Genomic DNA, 20,218 nt, shown 5'->3' with positions numbered 1-20,218 from the left:
GGAATTCAACTGTAATTATACTTTTTGCTTTCCAGCACAGCCTGTGCTTCAGCTGCTGTTCCCAGCTGGAGGAGAAGGAACAGCTCTCAGTGATTAAGGGGCCCAGAGGTAATTAGACAACCTGAAATTTATGAGCTATCTGTGGGAGTGATGGCTGCCAAAGTCAGGTGGCTACAAAGACTCCCACGTATTTCTGAAAATGCTGTGCCAGTTTGAGTAAGTTTCAAGCAGATTTCTTGCCTGATGGACAGCTGTCAGCCAGAGATAAACAGATTGCACTGAATAGAGCTGTCTTGGAAAATTCCTCTTTTAGAGGCAGGTCTAATGCATAATTCATAACAGTAGTAATGTGTTTCAGACATGTCCTCAGGTTTTATAGGCACCTCTGACACCTAAGGTATTTGTAAGCGTCTTATCTATTAAAAACTTGGCATGTTTTCCATTTGCAGTGCTAAAATAACTATTAATGTCTCTATAGAACAAGTGAGAACAAGAAGAATTAAGATAACTGAAAGGACTCTTGTTTTCAGAAAATCAAATCCATGGTTAAGAAGGAACCTCTTTTGCACTAGGTCAACATGAAAATAGCACTGCTACAAGAGCTCCTCTAAAGCCAAAAGATAGAAAAGGAAAAAAAAGTTGAAATTAGGACAAAATAAGCAAACTCCAATATATATTTAAAGTACTATTCTAGACTAGAGGTCTTGAATAAAAATTTTATATAACAAAAACAAATAGTGAAAAAGCTCAAAATGTGTAGTAAGCTGATGAACTCCCAAATATAATAGTCATTATTTGAATCACTAGGTCTTCCTTTTTTTTTGTTTTCTTTTTAGTCCCTTGCAGATTTTTGATTATGTATATTTGCAGTCTAGGATATTAATGCTCAAAACAGCTTCAGATTTAAGGCTGGGTATTAGAGGACTGTTAATTTTTAAAGATACCTTGATTGTAAATAGCATTTTTGCTGCCTTGTTTCACCTGGGCTGTTTTGCTTTAAAACCTTGAGCTTTAACATGAAAGAAAATTCATAAATGTGCACAGTCCCCACAGCCTAGGCCAATAATTGCCTTGCAAAACATCTATGCACAAATATTATATAAATCCATTGTTCACCCTGAATTATGCAGGTGGGGCAGTTGAACCAGCACATCTATGCTGCACACCCTGGGAGCACCACCTTGCCTTTCCTCACCTCAGACTGTGCCAAGGGAAGAAGATACTGTTTGTTTTCTGTGCTGTGGAGAACAAATCAGTTTCAGAACTTCTGAGCACAGCACAGCAAGCACCAAAGGCTCAGACCACAGGTTCACAGGCAGGTAATGACAAGGTTTTTAATGAGCACTGTGGCAAAGAGCATGAAGGAAACTCTCTGCCATGCTTGAAGATTTGTAGGATACTCAGGGGTCACAGTTTTAAGGTACATGTTCCTGCACACTCTTCCCAGTCTGTCACAGTCCTTGTTTATGGAAAATACTGCAAAAAATATTAGGAAATTATCTTGTAAACTACTTCAGTTTACTTCTTCGAGTACCACTTCTAATGCATTGATGTTTTCTATAAGCCTGAGTTACATCTGTGCACACACACAAGAATTCTCCAAACTGAAGCTGACATATCTGCCAACAAGTAAAGATCTGCAAATTTTTTTTTCCCAAAAATTCCCTGAGAGTCCTTTTCCTCACACTTTTTTAACTAACTTCTAGAAGAATGTGTTGTAGTGCTTTAATAGAGTCACTTCAGTGCTTGGACCTAATTACAGGAATGTGCACTCAATTTGAAACAAGGGTTACCATAAGAAATGCAGGACTCTAAATATGACCCACATGTACACTTCTTTTTGCCATGACAACCAATAGGTTCAGTGGTGATCGTGGGAGAAAGTATTTGGTACAATTATTTTCTGTAAGCTTTCCAAGCCCTTTCTGTGTACTTTATATAGCGTATCAGTGTGCTTTTCACTTAACTTCAATGGTTTGATAAAGCTTGTTAAATAGAAACTTGGCTTCTTTTACTTGAAGAATTTTATAAGCTCTGAGTGAGCCAGTACAACCACACTGCCACATTCTCAAAGTTCATGAGCTAACTTCTTCATAGATGCACAAATCTGGGGGGAATATTAAATAACTGTAATTATTAAATAATAAATAAGAGTGATTTCTTTTGGGCTTTTTAACCTTTGGGAAAGCAATACAGCTTTTTTTTATTAACTTGCTAATTTGTGAGATTGGGAGTATAAGAAAGTACATGTATATATATCAGCTTGTTTGCAATAAACAAATAATTGCTGTTTTGGTGCTACAAAACCAAGACCTTGACTGCAACTTCATGTAATAGTAACAGTAACTGTTATTACTATTAATAATGCAGTTCTCTGGCTTACAGAAAAAACCTGATTTTGCACTGTAAGTACAATTCCACTCCACACAGTACTCATGACTAAGTACTGCTTCCCATTCACTAAGAACAACAACAAAAAAGGACAAAGATTTTTTGACTGAATAGTTACGACTGAAAGCTGTTAAATCCCACTTGCAAAAAAACTCCCACCAGTGATGAGATCTCACACACAACTAGTAGAAATAAGGGTAAGGGTAGTCCAGAAGTCAGTCAGACCGAGAAAACAAGAATAAGTTCTGCTTTTCTCCAGGGAAGATATTGATATATGCTGGGCTAAAAAGAAGAGGCAACAGAGAGGCACATTTCACCCTTTTGTTCAGACACCCACAGTGTCCAGAAAATATTTCTTAAAACTCCACAGATTCAAATTCTGCAGTAAGAGTTATTTTAGGAAGTGCTCTGATGGACTATGCCACCCTCTCCAGCACTATTTACATATGAGGAGAGACACAACAGTCTCAGCATGCCACCACTCTGCAGTCCAATCTTGCATTTCTTGGGCAATTACAAGTAAGTTTTACCAAAATCAACCATCTTGGTATTTACCTTTGCAGAAGGTTTTCTGCAAAGTGACCTGCCTGCTTTTGTATGAACATCCATTTGGGAGGTGCAAAGTGCCAAGTGAGTTTCAGAGAAACACAGCTAAAACAAGGAGTGAACAGAATCTTGCATATCAGATCTAGGGACAAAACTTGCTGGAAGATTGACTGAGGGTGAGACTGGTAAGACTCCTAGATTTCATGACTGAACTCCAGAGTACCAACAGGAACAAAGCACCTATCCCTTATGCTTAAATATAAACACAAATACATTTTAAAAAGGTGCCAGAAAAGTGAAGACAAATGAAATACTGCTGTAAAATAATGCTAGTCTAAGGATATCAAGGAATAACAAACCCCCAATTCTTTGCTTTTATTATTTCCCTTTTTTCAACAGCTTCAAGGATCACAAAACTGCACTTACAGCACTAAGGACTTTGCTGTCACTGAAAGGGAGAAAAGAAAGAATCCAATTTTAATCAATTTTTTACATTTTTAATAGCTGTTAAGAGAAGCATTTCCTAACTCCAATCTTTTCAGCTCCACTAAGAGCTAAGAAGGAAAACTGCTGAACTGTCTTTTAATATAGATAAGGGGGTTTGTTCTTGCAATGCTCATATCTAGTATTATGCTTTAAGTTTATGCTTTTAGTGCTTATCACCCAGATCCCAATGGCAGCAGAAATTCACAGGCTTATTGAGAAGTTTGTTCTATTTGTTAGAGACTTATAACTAGAAAAGATTCCTCTGTGCTTCACTGTAGTTTGTATCAGTGCTGAAATAGTTAAATATTAAGCTATCACTGCATTCCTCTCTCATTGCCATTCCCCCCATATCCATATCAGGAGAAGATTATCCTTGGTGCCAGATTCCACTGTCTGCATCTGACTAAGTGGTTCAAAGGCCAAGTGTAGGAATTCCATGTTAAAAAATACAAATTTTTTTGTTCTCTAAAAAAAGCAGCTCCCCAAAGTCACTGCAAGCTTTTCTAGAAAAGGAGTAAAGCATCTAAAAAAAAGCAATAATCTAATACCTTTCAAAAATTGCAAAGGCATTTAATAAAATTGTCATTTGTGCTCTTTGTCACTTCTGAACAAAGCAATTTCTCTTATCCTCAGCTCATTTTAAGTTGAGCAGCATATTCAAGAGAGCTCTAAAGTGAAATCCTAGGTCAAGCTGACTCTGTGTGGAACAGCAGGTCAAATAACAACAAAGGAAAAATACAAAGGGAAATGTGCATGATAACCTAGCTGAAAACACAACCTGAAGGTCTTTAGCAGATGCTAATGGCTGTGTCTAACAAAAGACTGGACATGGCACTCGGTGTCATGGTTTAGTTGAGGTGTTGGGGCATGGGTTGACTCAATGATCTTGAAGGTCTCTCCCAACCTAGAGATTCTGTGAATTCTCTGAGCACAGAACTGCCAGTGCTTGCTGGTGCTCTCTATGCTGGGTTCTGCCCATCCCTGTGTGATAAAACACTATCTTTTGTGACTCTTTGGAATACAACAACCCTTGGAGACACAGGAGGAAGCAGACACCTAAGATGACACAAATTCTTTTGAAGATTTACAAAACTGAGGTTAAATCCTAGTTCATGACCTGAGGGGATCTAACTTGATTTTCTCCCCTGTTTTACAAGAAAATAAGAGTTACAAGACTACTAATTGCTCTCTCTATTCTCTAGTGAGAAACAAAGAAAGGCAGAAAGAGCAAGGCTTTTCCTTCTCTTTCCAGGCAGGCTTATGGGAACCACAGTGCTAATTAATTTTCAAGAACTGACTTCTTTGCTGTCTCATCCGGGGAAGCAGTTGATGTGAGGAAATGAACCTAAAGAAGCTCAGTATAAGCAAAACAAAATTAGCTCATATCCACAGCCCAGGAATACTACAAAGATGTCTGATGTAGGTGAGACTAAAACAGAAACAGCTTTAAAGAAGCTGAAGGAAATAGTTCAAAACTCCCAATCCCTGAAGAAATACAGAGGCAAGTGAAAAATCCAGAAATGTTTTTGGAGGTGGGGAGGGCTGGGCACATCCATATAGCAGCTAAGAAGCAAGTTGAAGGCTAGTTAAATGTTACTAGTTATTCCAGTTAGAAATCCTGTATTGTCTTAACACCATGGTTGTTACCATTGTGTCTGGCTGTGAGGAATGATTTTGGAGAGGCACAGGCTTACACTTGGTGGGAGCACTGCTGTCCTGAGCTCACAGTGCCTCACCCTGAGCAGCTGCAGCCAAACAGAGCCAGGCACTGCTCTCCCACACTCCTGGAGCAGGAGCAGGGCTGGCCAGCAGGAACCTGAGCTCAAACCCCCTGCACACATCTGTAAGCTAACATGAAAGGCGTTTCAGGTAACACACCTCACTTCACTTTGCCATGGGCCAAGAGCACTCATGCAGCCATGTCTGTAGCCCAGCCCAGCCCAGTAATGCAGTACCTGCCATAATGCTCCCATGCTGCTGAACCCTGGTGTGATGGCATCTGGGGATGTCCAAGTATCTCTGTGTTATCCTTACAAGTGCACTACTGAGGAGAGGCAGACCCAGGCTCTGTGCATCCCACTGTAGTAATGTATAAGGGCTATAACTTTTCTTCCTGCTTTTCTGTATGTCCCACATGAGGAAATAAACTTCCCCACAAACCTCTGCAGTAACAGGATTCAAGAGGCGAAGAAACACCCTACTGTACAAGTAATGCTTTCTTTGAGAAAGTAGCACGTTCTTCTGAAACTGAACTGTTTTGCACTAAACTGTAGGTTTCAAATCCTTAACAAATGCTTTTGAGCACTCCCAACACAAACACTTGTACACAGAGAGAAAGTAGGAGTAACCACTCCAGTAACCACTACCTAGATGATACTTTCAAAGTGTCCAGAAGAGAAAAGAGAGGAAAACAGAGCAGAAAGCAGAGTGGAAAGGAGAGAAAAAGATAAGAGAGAGGAGAGAAAAAGACACCAGCTTCACTGAAGAGCACACTACTAGCATCATCGGGAGCACAAGTGGAATAACCTTTCAGTCACATAGTTACATCACACATGTGTATCAAGTGTGTCTCTTGCTGGTAACCCAAAAAAATTATATGGGATTGAAGACAGACATCTGTTGACCTGATCTGAGGCCTCTCTGTCCCTGTATTACCTGCTGAGGCCAGGAACAGCTGGTGCTTGACCTGTTTCAGTCCTGCTGTGCCGTGCACTGAAGCCTTTGAAGCTGTGTATGTATATCACAAACGTCAGAGTGTGGCAGCTGACCTAAACCAATAGCTGATAAACACTTTGCAAAGGTCCTGTGTTTGTTATATGTACCACAATGTAAGCTGCAGTCAGACCAAGCCAAACTTCAAAGGCTTTCACTTTCCTATTTTCCAAACTCCTTCATCTGAAACACATGTATTGAAAGCATTAGCTTCAAAATCCCTCTAGGGACAATATAGAAAGACTAATTGTAAATAATAAGCTTTACATAGAGGATTGTTATGACTTCACAAAAATTCAGAACACTGAACACTAGCCCTCTGCTTTAGTATTCTAGAGACCACTCGCAACATGAGACAGACACGTGGGAAGCATAATGCTGGAGTCTACAATAATTTCCACAAAACAATATCTTTAACTGTTGGGTCCCATTAGATTAAGCTTCATAAATCTTTATTATATTTCCTTTTAAAATTTCACATAAACATATGTCCATATTTTTAATTGAATATGAAGCCAAAAGTACACTCTATTAAGCAATACCAGAATTTGTCTTCTAACTTTTGTCAGCTTCACTCTCCATTTTCTAACTGTCTACAACAGATAAAATGTCACAGGGAAAACTCTTTTACAAGGAACAAAATATTTCACTGAGTAATGACCTGGAACAACAAAGCCCAAGAAATTACCACATAGATCACAAAGCAACCAGAAAAAAACTCCCACATAGCTTGTGCACCTGCTCTGAGACAGCAAACTTTTCCTCCTACTACATTGCTTCAGCAGCTTGATTGTACAACAAGTTGGAGAGCTGATCCAACACACCCTCCCCATCTCTAAAATTAGCCGCAGAACTAAAGATGAAATCGGGTGTTGAGTATTTCTTGGCAGATATGCACAGCTCTGTAAGTGCCAGTAATGTCTCCTGTGGTATGCACTAAAGCTGGCACAATGGCACTGTAGACTTCAGAGGAGCTCCTAAAGTTACATGTCTTCATGCTATTAGAATCTTTACTATCTTCAGCTTTTCACGTATCCCTTTCCACAGATACAGTCCAGAAAATTACCCTCTATGCTATTTTTGTGCATTTTTCCCATTGTTTAGTCATGAACATCTGAGAGTATTTGAACCCATACAAAAGAGGTCACATAGAGGTCTTTAGATAATCAGGCATGATCCCATTTCTTTACCATTCTTAAAATTATGGTAACACTTTGTTTAGGAGGGACTCTCAATTCTCTGAATTTAAATCCATTGACTACTTTATGAGTTATGTTGTATTTCAATCCTTTTCAATAAAATGTCTTTCATTTCTTTAAAACCTTCATCTGAAAGCATAATTACATACTTCTACAGGACAACAGACTCAGTAATTTCAGGAGGGACAAATAAACACTTTTTTGATTGATTGATTCAGAACTTCCATCGCAAACTTTTGTTAGGTAATAAAATAACTACTTTTGCAGCTTTACCATATAACCATTTTCAGTTTCATTTATTTGTTCTCAATGGTATAGTGTTCCAAAAATCCCAAACATAGTATAGTGCATGCTTTCATCCACAGCCTTGATAAACAAAGGCATATGGAAAATTACTTACTAAACACATCTCCTCGGGGTTTCTGAGGATCTGGCTGGATCCTGTTGTCATCTATAACTCCTTGGGAAGTTGTAGTTTCAATGGGAACATGTGCAGGCTCTTCAGTTGTTACCAGAGGAGTTGTTTGTGGTGGTAGTGTAGGTATTACTGTTGTAGGCTGAGGTGTTGTTGGAGGTGGAGGCTTCACCACTGGTGTCATGACCGGCCTTCTTGTCACTGGCACAAATCTCATGGTTGGCTTGGGTGTCAGTCGAGGTGCAGGCTGAGTTGGCACAGGTGTAGGATGAGTTGTTGGCACAGGTGAAGGATGAGTTGTTGGCACAGGTGAAGGATGAGTTGTTGGCACAGGTGTAGGACGAGCTGTTGGCACAGGTGTAGGACGAGCTGTTGGCACAGGTGTAGGACGAGCTGTTGGCCTGGTCACTGGCCTTTCTGTAACAAAAGCAGGTACAGGCAGTGGTCTGAGGAGTTGTGCCTTCAGCATCAACAATCCTGCTCATTCTACCCCTGCCTCCCTCAGGGAGAGTGCAGTTGGTCTTGAATATGTGATATGGACCAGGTAGTTCAATCAGAACAATAGGAATAACTGCAAAGAGAATCAAAATGGGACCAAAATGGACATCTCAGCCTCTCACCTCAGAAACTTAACAATCTCTTTCATTGTGACACAGAAATACTTGGATGAAATAAATTTTTTTCTTCTGAAGGTTTCCAGTTAGAAACATACTTTAGCATCAGCACTGCTAAATTATCACATCCCTTTAGGTTGTACTTGGCACCGCAGCAGTTTAGAGATAATTTAGAATGACTGAAGGTCAAGACACTTCCATCCCACATCCTCTCCAGCATCAAGTCTCTTTCAGAGTTGGCAAAACTTACACAAAAGCTTGCTGGTTAAAAAAGCATGGGCAGGAAGCCATGGGTTAAGCAGCCCCCTAAACTGGACAAGTCCATAATCAGGAGTGGAAGCAAGTTTATTAAGACCCTGACATTACAAGCATTTTGATCACAGATGGCCAGATACCTTTGGATTAAGAAAATTCTTGCAGACCTTTCCTTCTAAACATTTCTCTTTGTCAATAAGCAGAATTATTTTAGAGACTGAATGAAGTCAGCCTTCATTTAGATCCTTCTCTTTGCTAAACACCAGGAAACTATGACATTTTTCAGTCTTCATAAAAACAAGGTGCTGGACTGAGCACCACTTTCACCCCAGAGACAGTGCCCACAGTAACATTTCCTCCAACGTTTCAGAAAGGACACCAAATTTTAACTTAGTCTCACAAGGAGAGTTTCTGAAGACATGAAACGCAAGAATATGTTTTGTTGTTTTCTATTGGTTAATGAGCCTTTTACATCTCACCAGAGATCTTAAAAGGCTCAGTAAGAACTCTAGTCACATATTTTGTGTATAAGCATTTCAAGTATAGCACACAGTTAAAATAAAGAACTACTGTTTGTTAAACAGTGAATTGTTTGATGATAGCAGGTAAAAATGTTTTCCCTCTGGCCACTTGTTTATTACCATCTCTTTGAGTACCCTGCAGTTTTGACATTTAAAGTATATTAAAATATAAAACACCCCTTAGGACCATGTCCCAGTAACACACATGAAATGTGCCCACATATACTTGCAAGCACTCAGGATGTGAGAGAACACCTTTTACCATGACAGCTACAGCTGAAGGGGAAAAATGGTGCTGCTCTTTAAAGAGATCAGTGAGTCACCAAAGACCCACAAAGGAATGCAGATTCAAAAAGATCCAGCAGATGTCAAAGAGCTGCACACTCCTGTAGGACGTCAAACATGGGAGAGCCCCAACACCTTATTCTGTACCAAGGGTGTGGCTGCTTCTCCCAAGAGAAAGGGGGCCAAGGGAATTTTCCAACAGCAAATCCTTCCAGAGAAACCCTCCTTCCTGGCTCTTCTCACATCTGGGAAGCAGCAGGGAGTGGATGGGGTGAGCTGCTGAAATGGGCCAGTTGTGGAGTGTACATAACAACAGGGCATGAATAATATGATCTGTTTGATCAGACCTACCCTGCTTACTCAGTTGCTCTCATCCTGAAGCAACCTCTAGAATCAAGCTGTGAATAGGGAGAGGTGAATTTCTTTCTAATTATGAAAATGTCTCAGGGAAAGATATTTTTACCAAGGCATGCTAAGACCTAAAAAACTCCAAATACATTCACCAGCCCTTTATTTTGTATTAAAAATAGTTAAGAGAAATCAAGTCTGACAGAGCTGTACCTTAAAGTTTACAAAATGGGACACAAACTTTCAGAATCTCTGTTTTAGAAGGAGCATTACATACGTATGCAGTTTGTTCCATTGTCTCTGTACCCTTCTTTACATTTGCATTTGTAGGATCCTGGAGTGTTGTAGCAGTGTGAAAAGCTACCACACTGGTGGTGGCCAAGAGCACACTCATCTATATCTGCAACAGAAAATTTACATTAAAAAATAATTTGCTTCACAGAAACCTGACCTTCTGCTTATCCCTGCAAAAAACCCCAAATATTAATACCATTTTGGTTTTAAAAAAATAATTTCAAAAAAGCTTTTGCCAGTGGGAAAAGGAAAATAGACAGTCACAAATCAATGTGGTGATGCAAACATTAGGGAAAATAGGGACTATTGGAAAACTTTGGTATTGCTCAGCTTTTACCTTAGCATCAGCTTCACACATGCCACAGGTAGATTGCAGCTGAGATCTTTAAAATCACGATTTTAACAACCACTTCTTACAGGTGACAGAATAAGAAAAAAAAGAGTGTAGGAATACGCATGTTGTTAATCACACAGATATTAAATCAGTTTTTCTTCATAAAATTCTTTCTATATTGTACATCTGTATAGATGTTTCTACATCAAGTAGAAACTGCTGGAAACATTTTATATGCCATATCCACATTTATTGTCAGTGATGCAAATAAAAATCTCCAAATTTTAGCCCTCTGAATACGAATTTCTCTGAAAAAAGATACTTAAGCAAACATAAATTATCTCTACATGCTCTTTTTTTCAGTGAAAGAATGATAACCAGTTGAGACCCTGTGAAACTAAGGCAGAGAGACCTGGGAATATCTTCATTGAAGGGCACACACCAGCTGCATTCCAGCCTCATGTCCAGACAAAAACAGGTTATTTCCCAACTCCTGCCTCTTCCCCACCTGTCTGCAGGGGAAGGAAAGCTGGGCAGTCTGGGTTGGGAGGGGATAGGGTGTGCACATTTTCTTATCTTGGATCTTGGGACATGCTATGGAGCACACCAGTGTTACAGCTCAGACACAGCCTTAGCTCATACACTGCTCCAAGCCTACAACTGCCAGGAACAGTGAACCCTGAGGAAAAAACAGCTTTGGAAAGGAATTCCTGCGGTCATCACCTCTGTTCTCCCCACTAACTTCCACACAAGAACCAGTTGCAAGAATGTGGGCCAAATACATGCCTTCTCTTTCACAGCCTATTTCTATAATCCACCCTTTCTTAAAATACCAATGCAGTGTAAAACAACCTGCTTCAACATTTCAGCCATAATAAATAAGCATTCCTCTTTGAGCATTAATTTCATTTTCAAATACACAACTCTATTACATGCATGTGAGAAATAGCTTATTATTACCATGGCACTGGTATTTGCCTCCAATGTACATCAGGTCAAAGCCTTTATGACACCTGCAAATGTAGCTCCCAAAGGTATTCACACAGTGCCTGAATCGTGGGCAGAGAACCCTCCCAGTAGCACATTCATCAATATCTGTGGAAACAAAGGAACTGTATTACTCTTTGTAACAGTTAAAATACAATGTATGGTGTTCAAATGAAACTAGTTTCACATAATGGAAAGCTAAAGAATAGCCAAAGTATTTTTTATATGGGCCCTTGGTCAGCCAGCAGTAATTCATGAGCACTTGTGGCTGTGCCCTCCAGTTCAGCTCTGGGTCACAGGCAGGTGCCCAGGGAGCAGCTGATGCTCACCCACTGCTGCTCTCCCTGCCTGGGGAGCTCTCAGACGAGGTCAGGCTGACACACAAAAGCTGCTTGTGCTGCCAGTCACTGCAGCCCTTGGACACCGAGCAGAGGCTGCTGAATGCTCAAACACTAATTCTCCACTGAAGTACAGACCTGCCATGCCTGGCTGCTTCTGACGCACGCAGCTCCTCGTGTTTGCTGGTTATCTACAGGGCACAGTTCAAGCTTTTGCTCTGCAGCTCTATCAGGCTCTTGATCTATGGGAAAGCAAGATTTTGCTCTCCACGCAGTTCTTTTCCCAAAAGGAGCCCTTCAGCTGCCGATGTCAAGAGTGCAAAACAAAGCCGAGTGATTGATGCCCTGCTGCTCTTGTGAAAGGGGCCTGAACAAGGCAGAGCCTCCTCCAGTGCACAGAAAATATGTTACCACAAAGCTGCTGGTTAGTTAGGGCAGCTACCTGAGTGGGGGAGATGGAGCTTCAGCCTCTCTCCAAGCTGGGCTCCCACAGCCAAGAGAAGTGACTTAAAGCCATGAATTACTGGCCAGATGGGTCGTCCCAGGAGCTCCTGCTGGCACTGTCCCACTCTGCATGAAGAATTACTGAGGACAGCAGTAAAAGGATTCAACCCCTGAGCTCCCACACTCCTGGCCCGCCTGACTGCTCTCTCTCCATCAGGAGCATTGCTGGAATGGTGCAGTAAAGGCCTCAATGGGAAAGAAAACAAGGCCAATACTGGGCACCTCTCCACATGCCTGAATCTTCCTATAAATCTGTCTCTTGATTTGAATTTATTGTTAACATTTTAGGCCTTGAGTATGCTACTAAGTTTTACAAACTCTACCATGCTTCTTATTACAATTTCATCAACAAGTCACAATTTTCTATCCTTTATTAAAATATTATTTCAAGGCTGCAAGTTCAAGACTTTTGATTACTAAGAGTTAGTTGGGTTTTTTGTTGGTTTTGGTTGGGTTTTTTAATCTTTAAACCACAGCTTCAAAAAGTAGTTCAGTAAGAACAAGATTAGCCACTGAATATACTTTATCATGGCATGGATTATGATCTTTAAAAACCTAATGTAGCATGTCCTGCTTCTTCCTCTGTACATATTCATATTAATTCACATTTTTGCAAATTCACATAAGGCAAAAATTATGTTAAATTATTGCAGAAGTAGTAGGCAGTTATATGTCCTAGAGATACGTGACAGAACTGTTAATCAACACACTGTTCAAAACTGATGCAAAAATACAGAAAAATGTAACAGCTTTCCACTTGCATATAATGAGAGGAGCATGGATGCTCATTGCTGAAGGGAAATCCACTTTTTGATCAGTAGCCACAAGATGATATGCTAGTGCTTGTGATCAGTTTGGTGCAGCTCTCAAACAGTACAGTGACTGTGGCTTCTTTCAAGCCAATCCATGCCTGGACCAAAAGCTGTGGAGCTGTTCCCCTTGGCCTGCTGCAACGTGCTGTGGTTCATACCTGCTTCCTGTGAAAAGCAGGGCATGGAGGGGGGATTTGGAGCTCACATCAGCATCAGGGAGCTGCTCCAAAGGCACACGAGGCAGTGTGATGGTCAGCACCTAATCAGTGTGAGGGTCAGTGTCCACCAGAGAAGCAGAATTGCTTCTCTCTCTTGTTGCAAGTATGACCAAATTACCAAGCACAAAATAACCTAAATAATTTTAAAATAGCATAATTTTTAGGTTTACAAGGCTGTATCTTCAATTTTCTAAACACACACAAAAAGGAAATAATTAATTTTATAGTGAAAAATCATTATTTTCAGCCTTTAAATAATTTCAGAACATTTAAAGATGAAATCTGTATATGGCTCATTTCATTAAATTAAAATCCCAACCCAAAAATCTGGCAAGACCAATTGATTTATTGATTCAAGAGTCATTAATCAACTAATTAGCTGTTTAATCCACATTTTCACCAAATACTTTCCTGAATTATTTTTTTCACTTTGTTGTCATTTAGTTTATATGATTTACCTTTATAGCCAAATTTGTGGCTCTTTACTGATTGTCTGAAAGGAACATTTTAAACAAGGGAATGCTCAGCAAGTGTTAAACTAAGAATAGAATAATGCCCAGAGAAATTTCCACCTGTGCTAAAAATAGGCATTGCATTCCCAGCTGTCTTTCAGACTTTCCTCAAACAAGGATCTCATGAGCTGTAGGCAATGCACACTTCAATTTTCTTACCACCACCTACACTTTTATTTGTACTGCAGCACTATCCAGCCCCTTGCTGGAGCCAACAACTTCCCCAACAGTGACAAGCTTGTACAAACATGAGGGAAAAGCACAGCCTTAGTCCCAAGTAGCTTCAGCTCTTTGAGGTGTATTAACTGCAATTCAAACTTGAAAGAGAAATAACACAGAAAGGGTGCATGTCATAATCACTTCTTACCAAAAAAGGGGAGAACATTATGTTACAATGCAGGAAGAACAGACATCTCTTGGTGTAACTATTTTCTCTGTATCGTACCAGGCTGCTCTCAAATTCTTGTGGAAATTTTAGAAATAGGTTATGAGGTCATTCTGAATGATGCATACCCAACTAAAATGTGGGTACACAGTTCTTTGCCTTTCTGGGAAGGAAAAAAATTGTTCTTTTGAAAACTGCACTGAAGAACTCAAAGAGCTTCATAATACTGGTTTGAGTGTTAGTCTTTGGCTTTAAAGTACCCTTTGTTTATTTCAAAGTATGAAGTTTTCCTGAATATAAAAATGAACACTAGGAGAACATTGCAAGCATTTTTTTCTAGCAAATTTCTTTACTTGGTGTAGCTTTCTTGAATTTGTACCTAAAATCATTCAGCTTACTATGGCATGGCACAAATACCTTTCAAAGATCTCTCTGCCATAATATTCACAATAGGATTTATCACAACTTAATCCCTTCAGTATGCAACAACAGTAGGTCCTGTTCTTTCCATGTTTTCCATGCACAGATGTGCCAATCTTGCACTTCAGAAAGCCTCTGACTTGGTGTGGAGCCTGCTCTTCCCATCAGAAGATCCAGAGCCTGTCCCTTTCTCTGCCAACAAATTTTTGGTCACCATCGGTCAGGCACTTGGAGAAACACCTACCCTGCGGTGAGCCAAGATATCCAAAGGGATGATTAGGATGTCCCCATTTTCTTACATTCTTTCAGTGTTACTGATGGAATTGTTATAGAATTGTAGCACTTCATAGAATATAAATAATGAAATCACTAGAGCATCATATCCCACTCAGGATGCATAGTTAATGACTGATGAAATCACATGTCACACTGTTCTTCAGACCATAGTAGAGTCTGATTAACCATAAGCACCCTTTCCATGTTCACAAACGTGGGAACAAAATATTTCATACGCTCTAAGTTCCTGTGTTTATTTTAACCTGGAGTTATCACAGTACGGAAGAAAGGCAGCACATTTAATCCCACTAATACTAGGAACATGCACAGACCTTCACTTTGCACCACTATGATATCAGTGATTTTTACAAATTAACCCTCTACCCACTGCTCCAGGCATAATCTTGTTGGGTATGAAGGAAATGTGATCTCCCCATTCCTTTTTTTATGCAGGCAGGTATTTTGGAGTTAGCAATAGCTTAAAATGACCCAGTAGCAGGAGTGGCAAGGGCCAAGGGCTTGGATACCAAGGAGTCTGTATGGGCTTTAGGCAGACAACAAAACTTGCAGGACTGAAAACACTGGCAATCTCTGACACAAGGGCACCTAAGCAACAGCCCTATTACTACTCTCATTATTAGCAACTTAAAACTGCCTGTTCTATGCATTCTAAGTACCTCTGATAAACTCTCTTGGACTGCATTCTGTGGTAGGGTAAAAGCATTCTGGAGAAAAAAAACATTAAAGTTTTTAAATCTGCATTTGATCACGTACCTACACAAGTCCTGCCATCAGGCCCAAGCTGCAGCCCTGGAGAAGGACAGCGGCAGCGCACCTCTCCTTTCAGCACATCACAGCCATACTGACAGTTTGCCATCAGGCAAGAAAGGGCATCTGGAGAAAAATGATTGAACACATTCAGATAAAGATCATGATCAGTGCTACAAAGTGACTGAGAATTTTGGAGAATTAAGACACCACATATTTATGATAAAAGTGGGAAAATGCTTGTATCCTTCAAAGAGAAAAAACATCTGCTAGTAAAATTTTTCTTTCCACAAACTACTTCTCTAAGAAAATAAAAAAAAAAAAAAAAAAAGAAAACTACCACAATTGTAGTAAGTTGTGTTACAGTCCCCAGAATATGAAGCCTAATATGTACTAAAGACTCTCCTGGACAGTTACTGCCATTTTAAAAATGGGGTATCTCCAATTGAAGATAATTTCTCTCCCCTTTCCTCTGTCCAGATATTCAAAGTAACTGTTTTTACGGGAACAAGTAGGAACCTGATCCCCAGAGAGATGGCAGTACAATTTTTATACCAGTCAAACAACCAACATCTGCAACATTAAAGATTTTACGTTCATAAGGCCAAAAGGCAGCAGAAAGCAGGTGTCTTGCAATGAAAACTGCAAGCACTTGTCCTCAAAGGCCAATTAGCAGTGATTTACAGCACTGAAGAATGCTCTGGGGGAAACTTTCAATAAAACTAATAAAAATCAAAACAATTGTTCCTGGTTTTTTCAGCCTAATTTAACTAGGCAAAAAAAGAGCTCATCTTGTGCAGCTGCCTAATTTCCAGCAGGATTAATCTTTTACTTGGGGACTCATTTTCATTTCATAGGAGTTGTCCAGGGCAACTGGAGCAGGGATTTTGGGAGGCTGGGAGAGAGCGAGCGGCGAGGCTGGCCGTACTTGAGCAGGTTCCATCTGGCATGAGCATGTAGCCATTCAGGCAGTAGCACTTGTAGCTGCCGTAGGTGTTCATACAGCGGTGCTTGCACGGCCGCGGCTTTAGTCCACACTCATTCAGATCTGAAATGAAGGGCACAAGGGAAGAGGGTGGGAGAAGAAAACATGCATGGAAAAACTGCCAGTTCAAGCTGCTGGAGAAAGAAGGAAAAATACAGCAATTAGCTTTTTATACGCAGCTCAGCTGATAGCAAGCGTCTAAAACATCCTGCACGAAGCGCCGTTCATCCCTCCAGCCAAGCAGCTTATTTGGTTTGGTTTCATAGATGTCTTTTCAAAAATGACAGTATTAGCATCAGATGAAGTGCCAGCTGCTTCATTAGGCAACACACAAGCTCAGGCTGGCCATGTCTTGCCACTATTCACTTGATGCCATGTCCAGGACCAGGCAGCACTCGGAAGAGGAAGGAGAAGAGAGAAAGCAAACATCACTCTGCAATCACTATCAGTGCTTCTGATAGCAATTCAGTGATTCACGATCATGCTTCAAAATTAGTGGCAGAGGAAGGTAGGAAAGCTGATGCCAACTTACTCTAAACAATCTCACAGAGCAAATTCAATCCTTATCATCTAAAAAATACTAAAAGAAAGTATCTGACATCAGCTATATTTGTCAAGGACCATCCATGAGGGCTAGCATTTCAGATTTACAATTAAATAGAAAATTCATGGCTTGAACTGAAAATTTTCAGCCTACAGTTTCCATATTAGTAGAGAGAACTTCAAACAAAAAGACGATTTCCTTCAGAATTCTCTTCCAAGAATGTGTTGATTTTGCCTGAAAAAGCCAGAATAATTTTTCACTTATTATTGTTGCTAGTTATTTGCATAGTGATGAACAAAGATGAGAACAAAGATGAAAATAATAAATCTATTCACAAATCCAGTCAGTGAGGACCTAAAAAATGAGTTATCAACTACAATCTCTAATACTGCACCATGCTGTCTGGTCTTTTGCAGACAGAGAATTGCCATTTTTTCCAAGAGTTTGCCAAGAGCCATCTCCCTGTCCTAAGCACCATTATATCAAGTGTCACTCAATCCATGTAGCAGAAAAGTAAGCCTTGAGGCTCCCATCATGTCATAGATACACACACAGTAGCCACTTCATACAGTGCCAGCTGAGGAGGTGACAGATGCCTCCTATGGACTAGAGGCAAAGGCTCAGCGTTAAGATGCTGAACCAGAAAGATAAACACACCTCTGGTTGCAATGAAGTCAGTAATTTATTGACTGCTTTTCAGAAATGAAGAAGAAAACTTAACTATGTAGTAAATGGAGTGAGAAAAGTTACATTCACTGTAGAGGTGAAGTTAGAGAAACCATTGATTCTAGACAACTACCTGGAATTTTACAAGTTCTTAATATTTGGATTTGAAATTCGTCATGAAACTCTGTAATCCATTGGTTTGTGAGAGTAACATTCTTTACCTTACTCTTTTCAGGCAAAATATTTTTAAATGGCATTCTAATACTGAGAAATATATTCCATTGCATTTTGACTGCTAAAATGCAGAGCCATCAATGTATCACACTACAAATCAGAGATGTAATCCAAATTCAGCTGTAAGGATGTTGCCTGTTTGCTGCTCCTGAGAGCTCCTAACAGTGTTTACATGTATCATTAAACTTGTTGTCTTCTGACCTACTTTGCTTCCATCTTCATGGGATGAAGGAGTAGCAAGCATCATGCAGACATGGCCCTCCCCAGAACCCTTCCCCTTAGCTCATTTCCCAAGGTCTCAGGAAGAACAGCATGTTTAAGGACAAGAATGCTTCCTGCTCCCCTCTTCTGCAAGAGGGCAGCAGTAAGGGATGTAATTTTCCATTTCTGCCTGTTTAGGCTGGACAAGATGTTTCCAGGAAACCTGAAGGGGAATACTTTCTCCTCAAGTGGTGAGGAAGATCAGGTGAGCCTAAGCAGGACATCAGTGAGGAAAGATTGCCAAATAAGGGCATGACCTGTGCATGACAAAGAAGGAGAGACGACCACCTCTGCCATCTTCCTGGGGACCACGTGCTGCAGAGACAGCATCCCTTTGCAGCTCTCACTCTTTGGGAGTTGGAAAAAGTTTCAGGAGTTGCAAGGAGAGTATTCTTCTCACAACAGGCACCAAAGCCATACTCCCAAGAAAATACCTTCTGGGTTTGAGAGAAACAGCTGTAGAAGAAAGTACATTTTGCCCTGTGAAAGCAGGGTCTTCTAGGAGTTGTGACTACAGGTATGTGCCTAGGTCAAATGGAAATGCAGCAGATGATTATGCTACAGGGCAAGGACAAGTTCTCATTGGGGAAACCTTCATGTGAAAAAAAGGTTTACATAAAAATCTCCAATAATAAGCAGATGAACGTTCATGTTTTGAAAGGCAAACTTCTCTTGGCAGCATAAAAAAAAAGATATTTTTTCATTTTTCTGTAAAGCATACTACAAGTAGGCAGTTCCTGACAGACAGTACAGAAAGTATAGCTCTATAAACATATTTATTATGCATGCAATGTGTCTGTTAAAAAAGTCATTGTTACATTCAAAAACAGTTAGCATTTGATGTATCCCCAAGGAATCCATAGTATTGAATATACTGAAGTTCACTGACAACCATAATTTTGAAGTAAGAGAAAAAAAAAGTTCTCTTAGTCTAAAATATCTGTATTCTTCCTATTTTCTACAAAAATAATAATTTTACAAAATAAAGGCATAACAGAGCTAAGTATAAAATATGTAACTAGAAGTAGGGACAGAATAAGGAAAAGCAACACTGTAATTAAGTTGACAGGGCAGGATTTTAACACTGCCATGTGTTAAGTTCTGGTGTTTAAATTCCACTGCACTTCAGGTCCTAAGTTTAGATACTCCTGACTACTAAAGAACTGTCATGCACTTACTTCCAGAGTTATGACCACAGACCCAAAGCTGAAAATAAGAATTTATGACTGTTCCCAGTATATCACCCTGCATAGAGTATAAATTACATTATGAGCCTTAAAATACAGGATCCTTTTACAGGACTCTGAATTCTACACCACCACTTGACACAAAATATTCTTAGTACAGAAATGAAAGCTCTGGTATTGACAAATAGACACCTATTAGTGACATACTATGAGAATAGCATAAAGTGCAACACTATTAAAAAGTTAAACAAATCCATTTAATTTCCTTGTGGGAATGTCCATTCATTGTCCTGGATTTAAGAATTTCATTTTTCAATATTCTAATTTCCCACATTGCCTACAATTGCACAGCCAATGCAAAACCAGCACTCTTGATTTCAAAGTAACACAAGGCAGTAGAGTACATAAAAGCAGACTGACTGTTTTGGCCACTATTGGAAGCAGGTTTATAACAAACACAAGCTGCTGAGCACAGGTATTTTATATCTAAAGGAATTAAATGAAATGTGAGTGCAAGGAAAGGACAGAGTGTTATGCTGGCAAACCCAGATGTGACTCCTTAGACTGCTGCACTGCACCACACATGGTCTTGGACCAACTTCAGTGCACACCCAACAATGGGCCACTTATTTCTAAGCAGATTCAATGCCCTCTGCTATTTTCTTTTAATTAGCTTCTGCAGACTTCAGCACTCAAGACTTTTTCTGCCTTTTTTGCCTAT

At 39.9% G+C, this 20,218-nt stretch overlaps 1 protein-coding gene across 4 annotated transcripts in view; it reads right to left on the bottom strand.

Moving 5' to 3' along the window:
• NPNT (nephronectin) overlaps positions 1-20,218 on the bottom strand; it is a 49,626-nt gene that overhangs the window by 8,109 nt on the left and 21,299 nt on the right. For 3 of the 4 annotated variants that reach the window (XM_058803441.1, XM_058803439.1, XM_058803440.1), the window contains 5 exons: positions 16,549-16,668; positions 15,627-15,746; positions 11,361-11,495; positions 10,050-10,172; positions 7,735-8,166 (listed from right to left, as the gene is read on the bottom strand). In XM_058803441.1, coding sequence (XP_058659424.1) covers positions 7,735-8,166; positions 10,050-10,172; positions 11,361-11,495; positions 15,627-15,746; positions 16,549-16,668 — 930 coding nt within the window. The remainder of the gene's footprint in view (positions 1-7,734; positions 8,167-10,049; positions 10,173-11,360; positions 11,496-15,626; positions 15,747-16,548; positions 16,669-20,218) is intronic. The other variant, XM_058803442.1, reaches the window with a different exon arrangement.

Source organism: Ammospiza caudacuta, chromosome 4 (assembly GCF_027887145.1).
Source record: "Ammospiza caudacuta isolate bAmmCau1 chromosome 4, bAmmCau1.pri, whole genome shotgun sequence".
Classification (NCBI taxonomy): Eukaryota; Metazoa; Chordata; class Aves; order Passeriformes; family Passerellidae; genus Ammospiza; species Ammospiza caudacuta.
The sequence above is the reverse complement of the archived record's forward strand: the minus strand, read 5'-3'. Positions and strand labels throughout refer to the sequence as shown.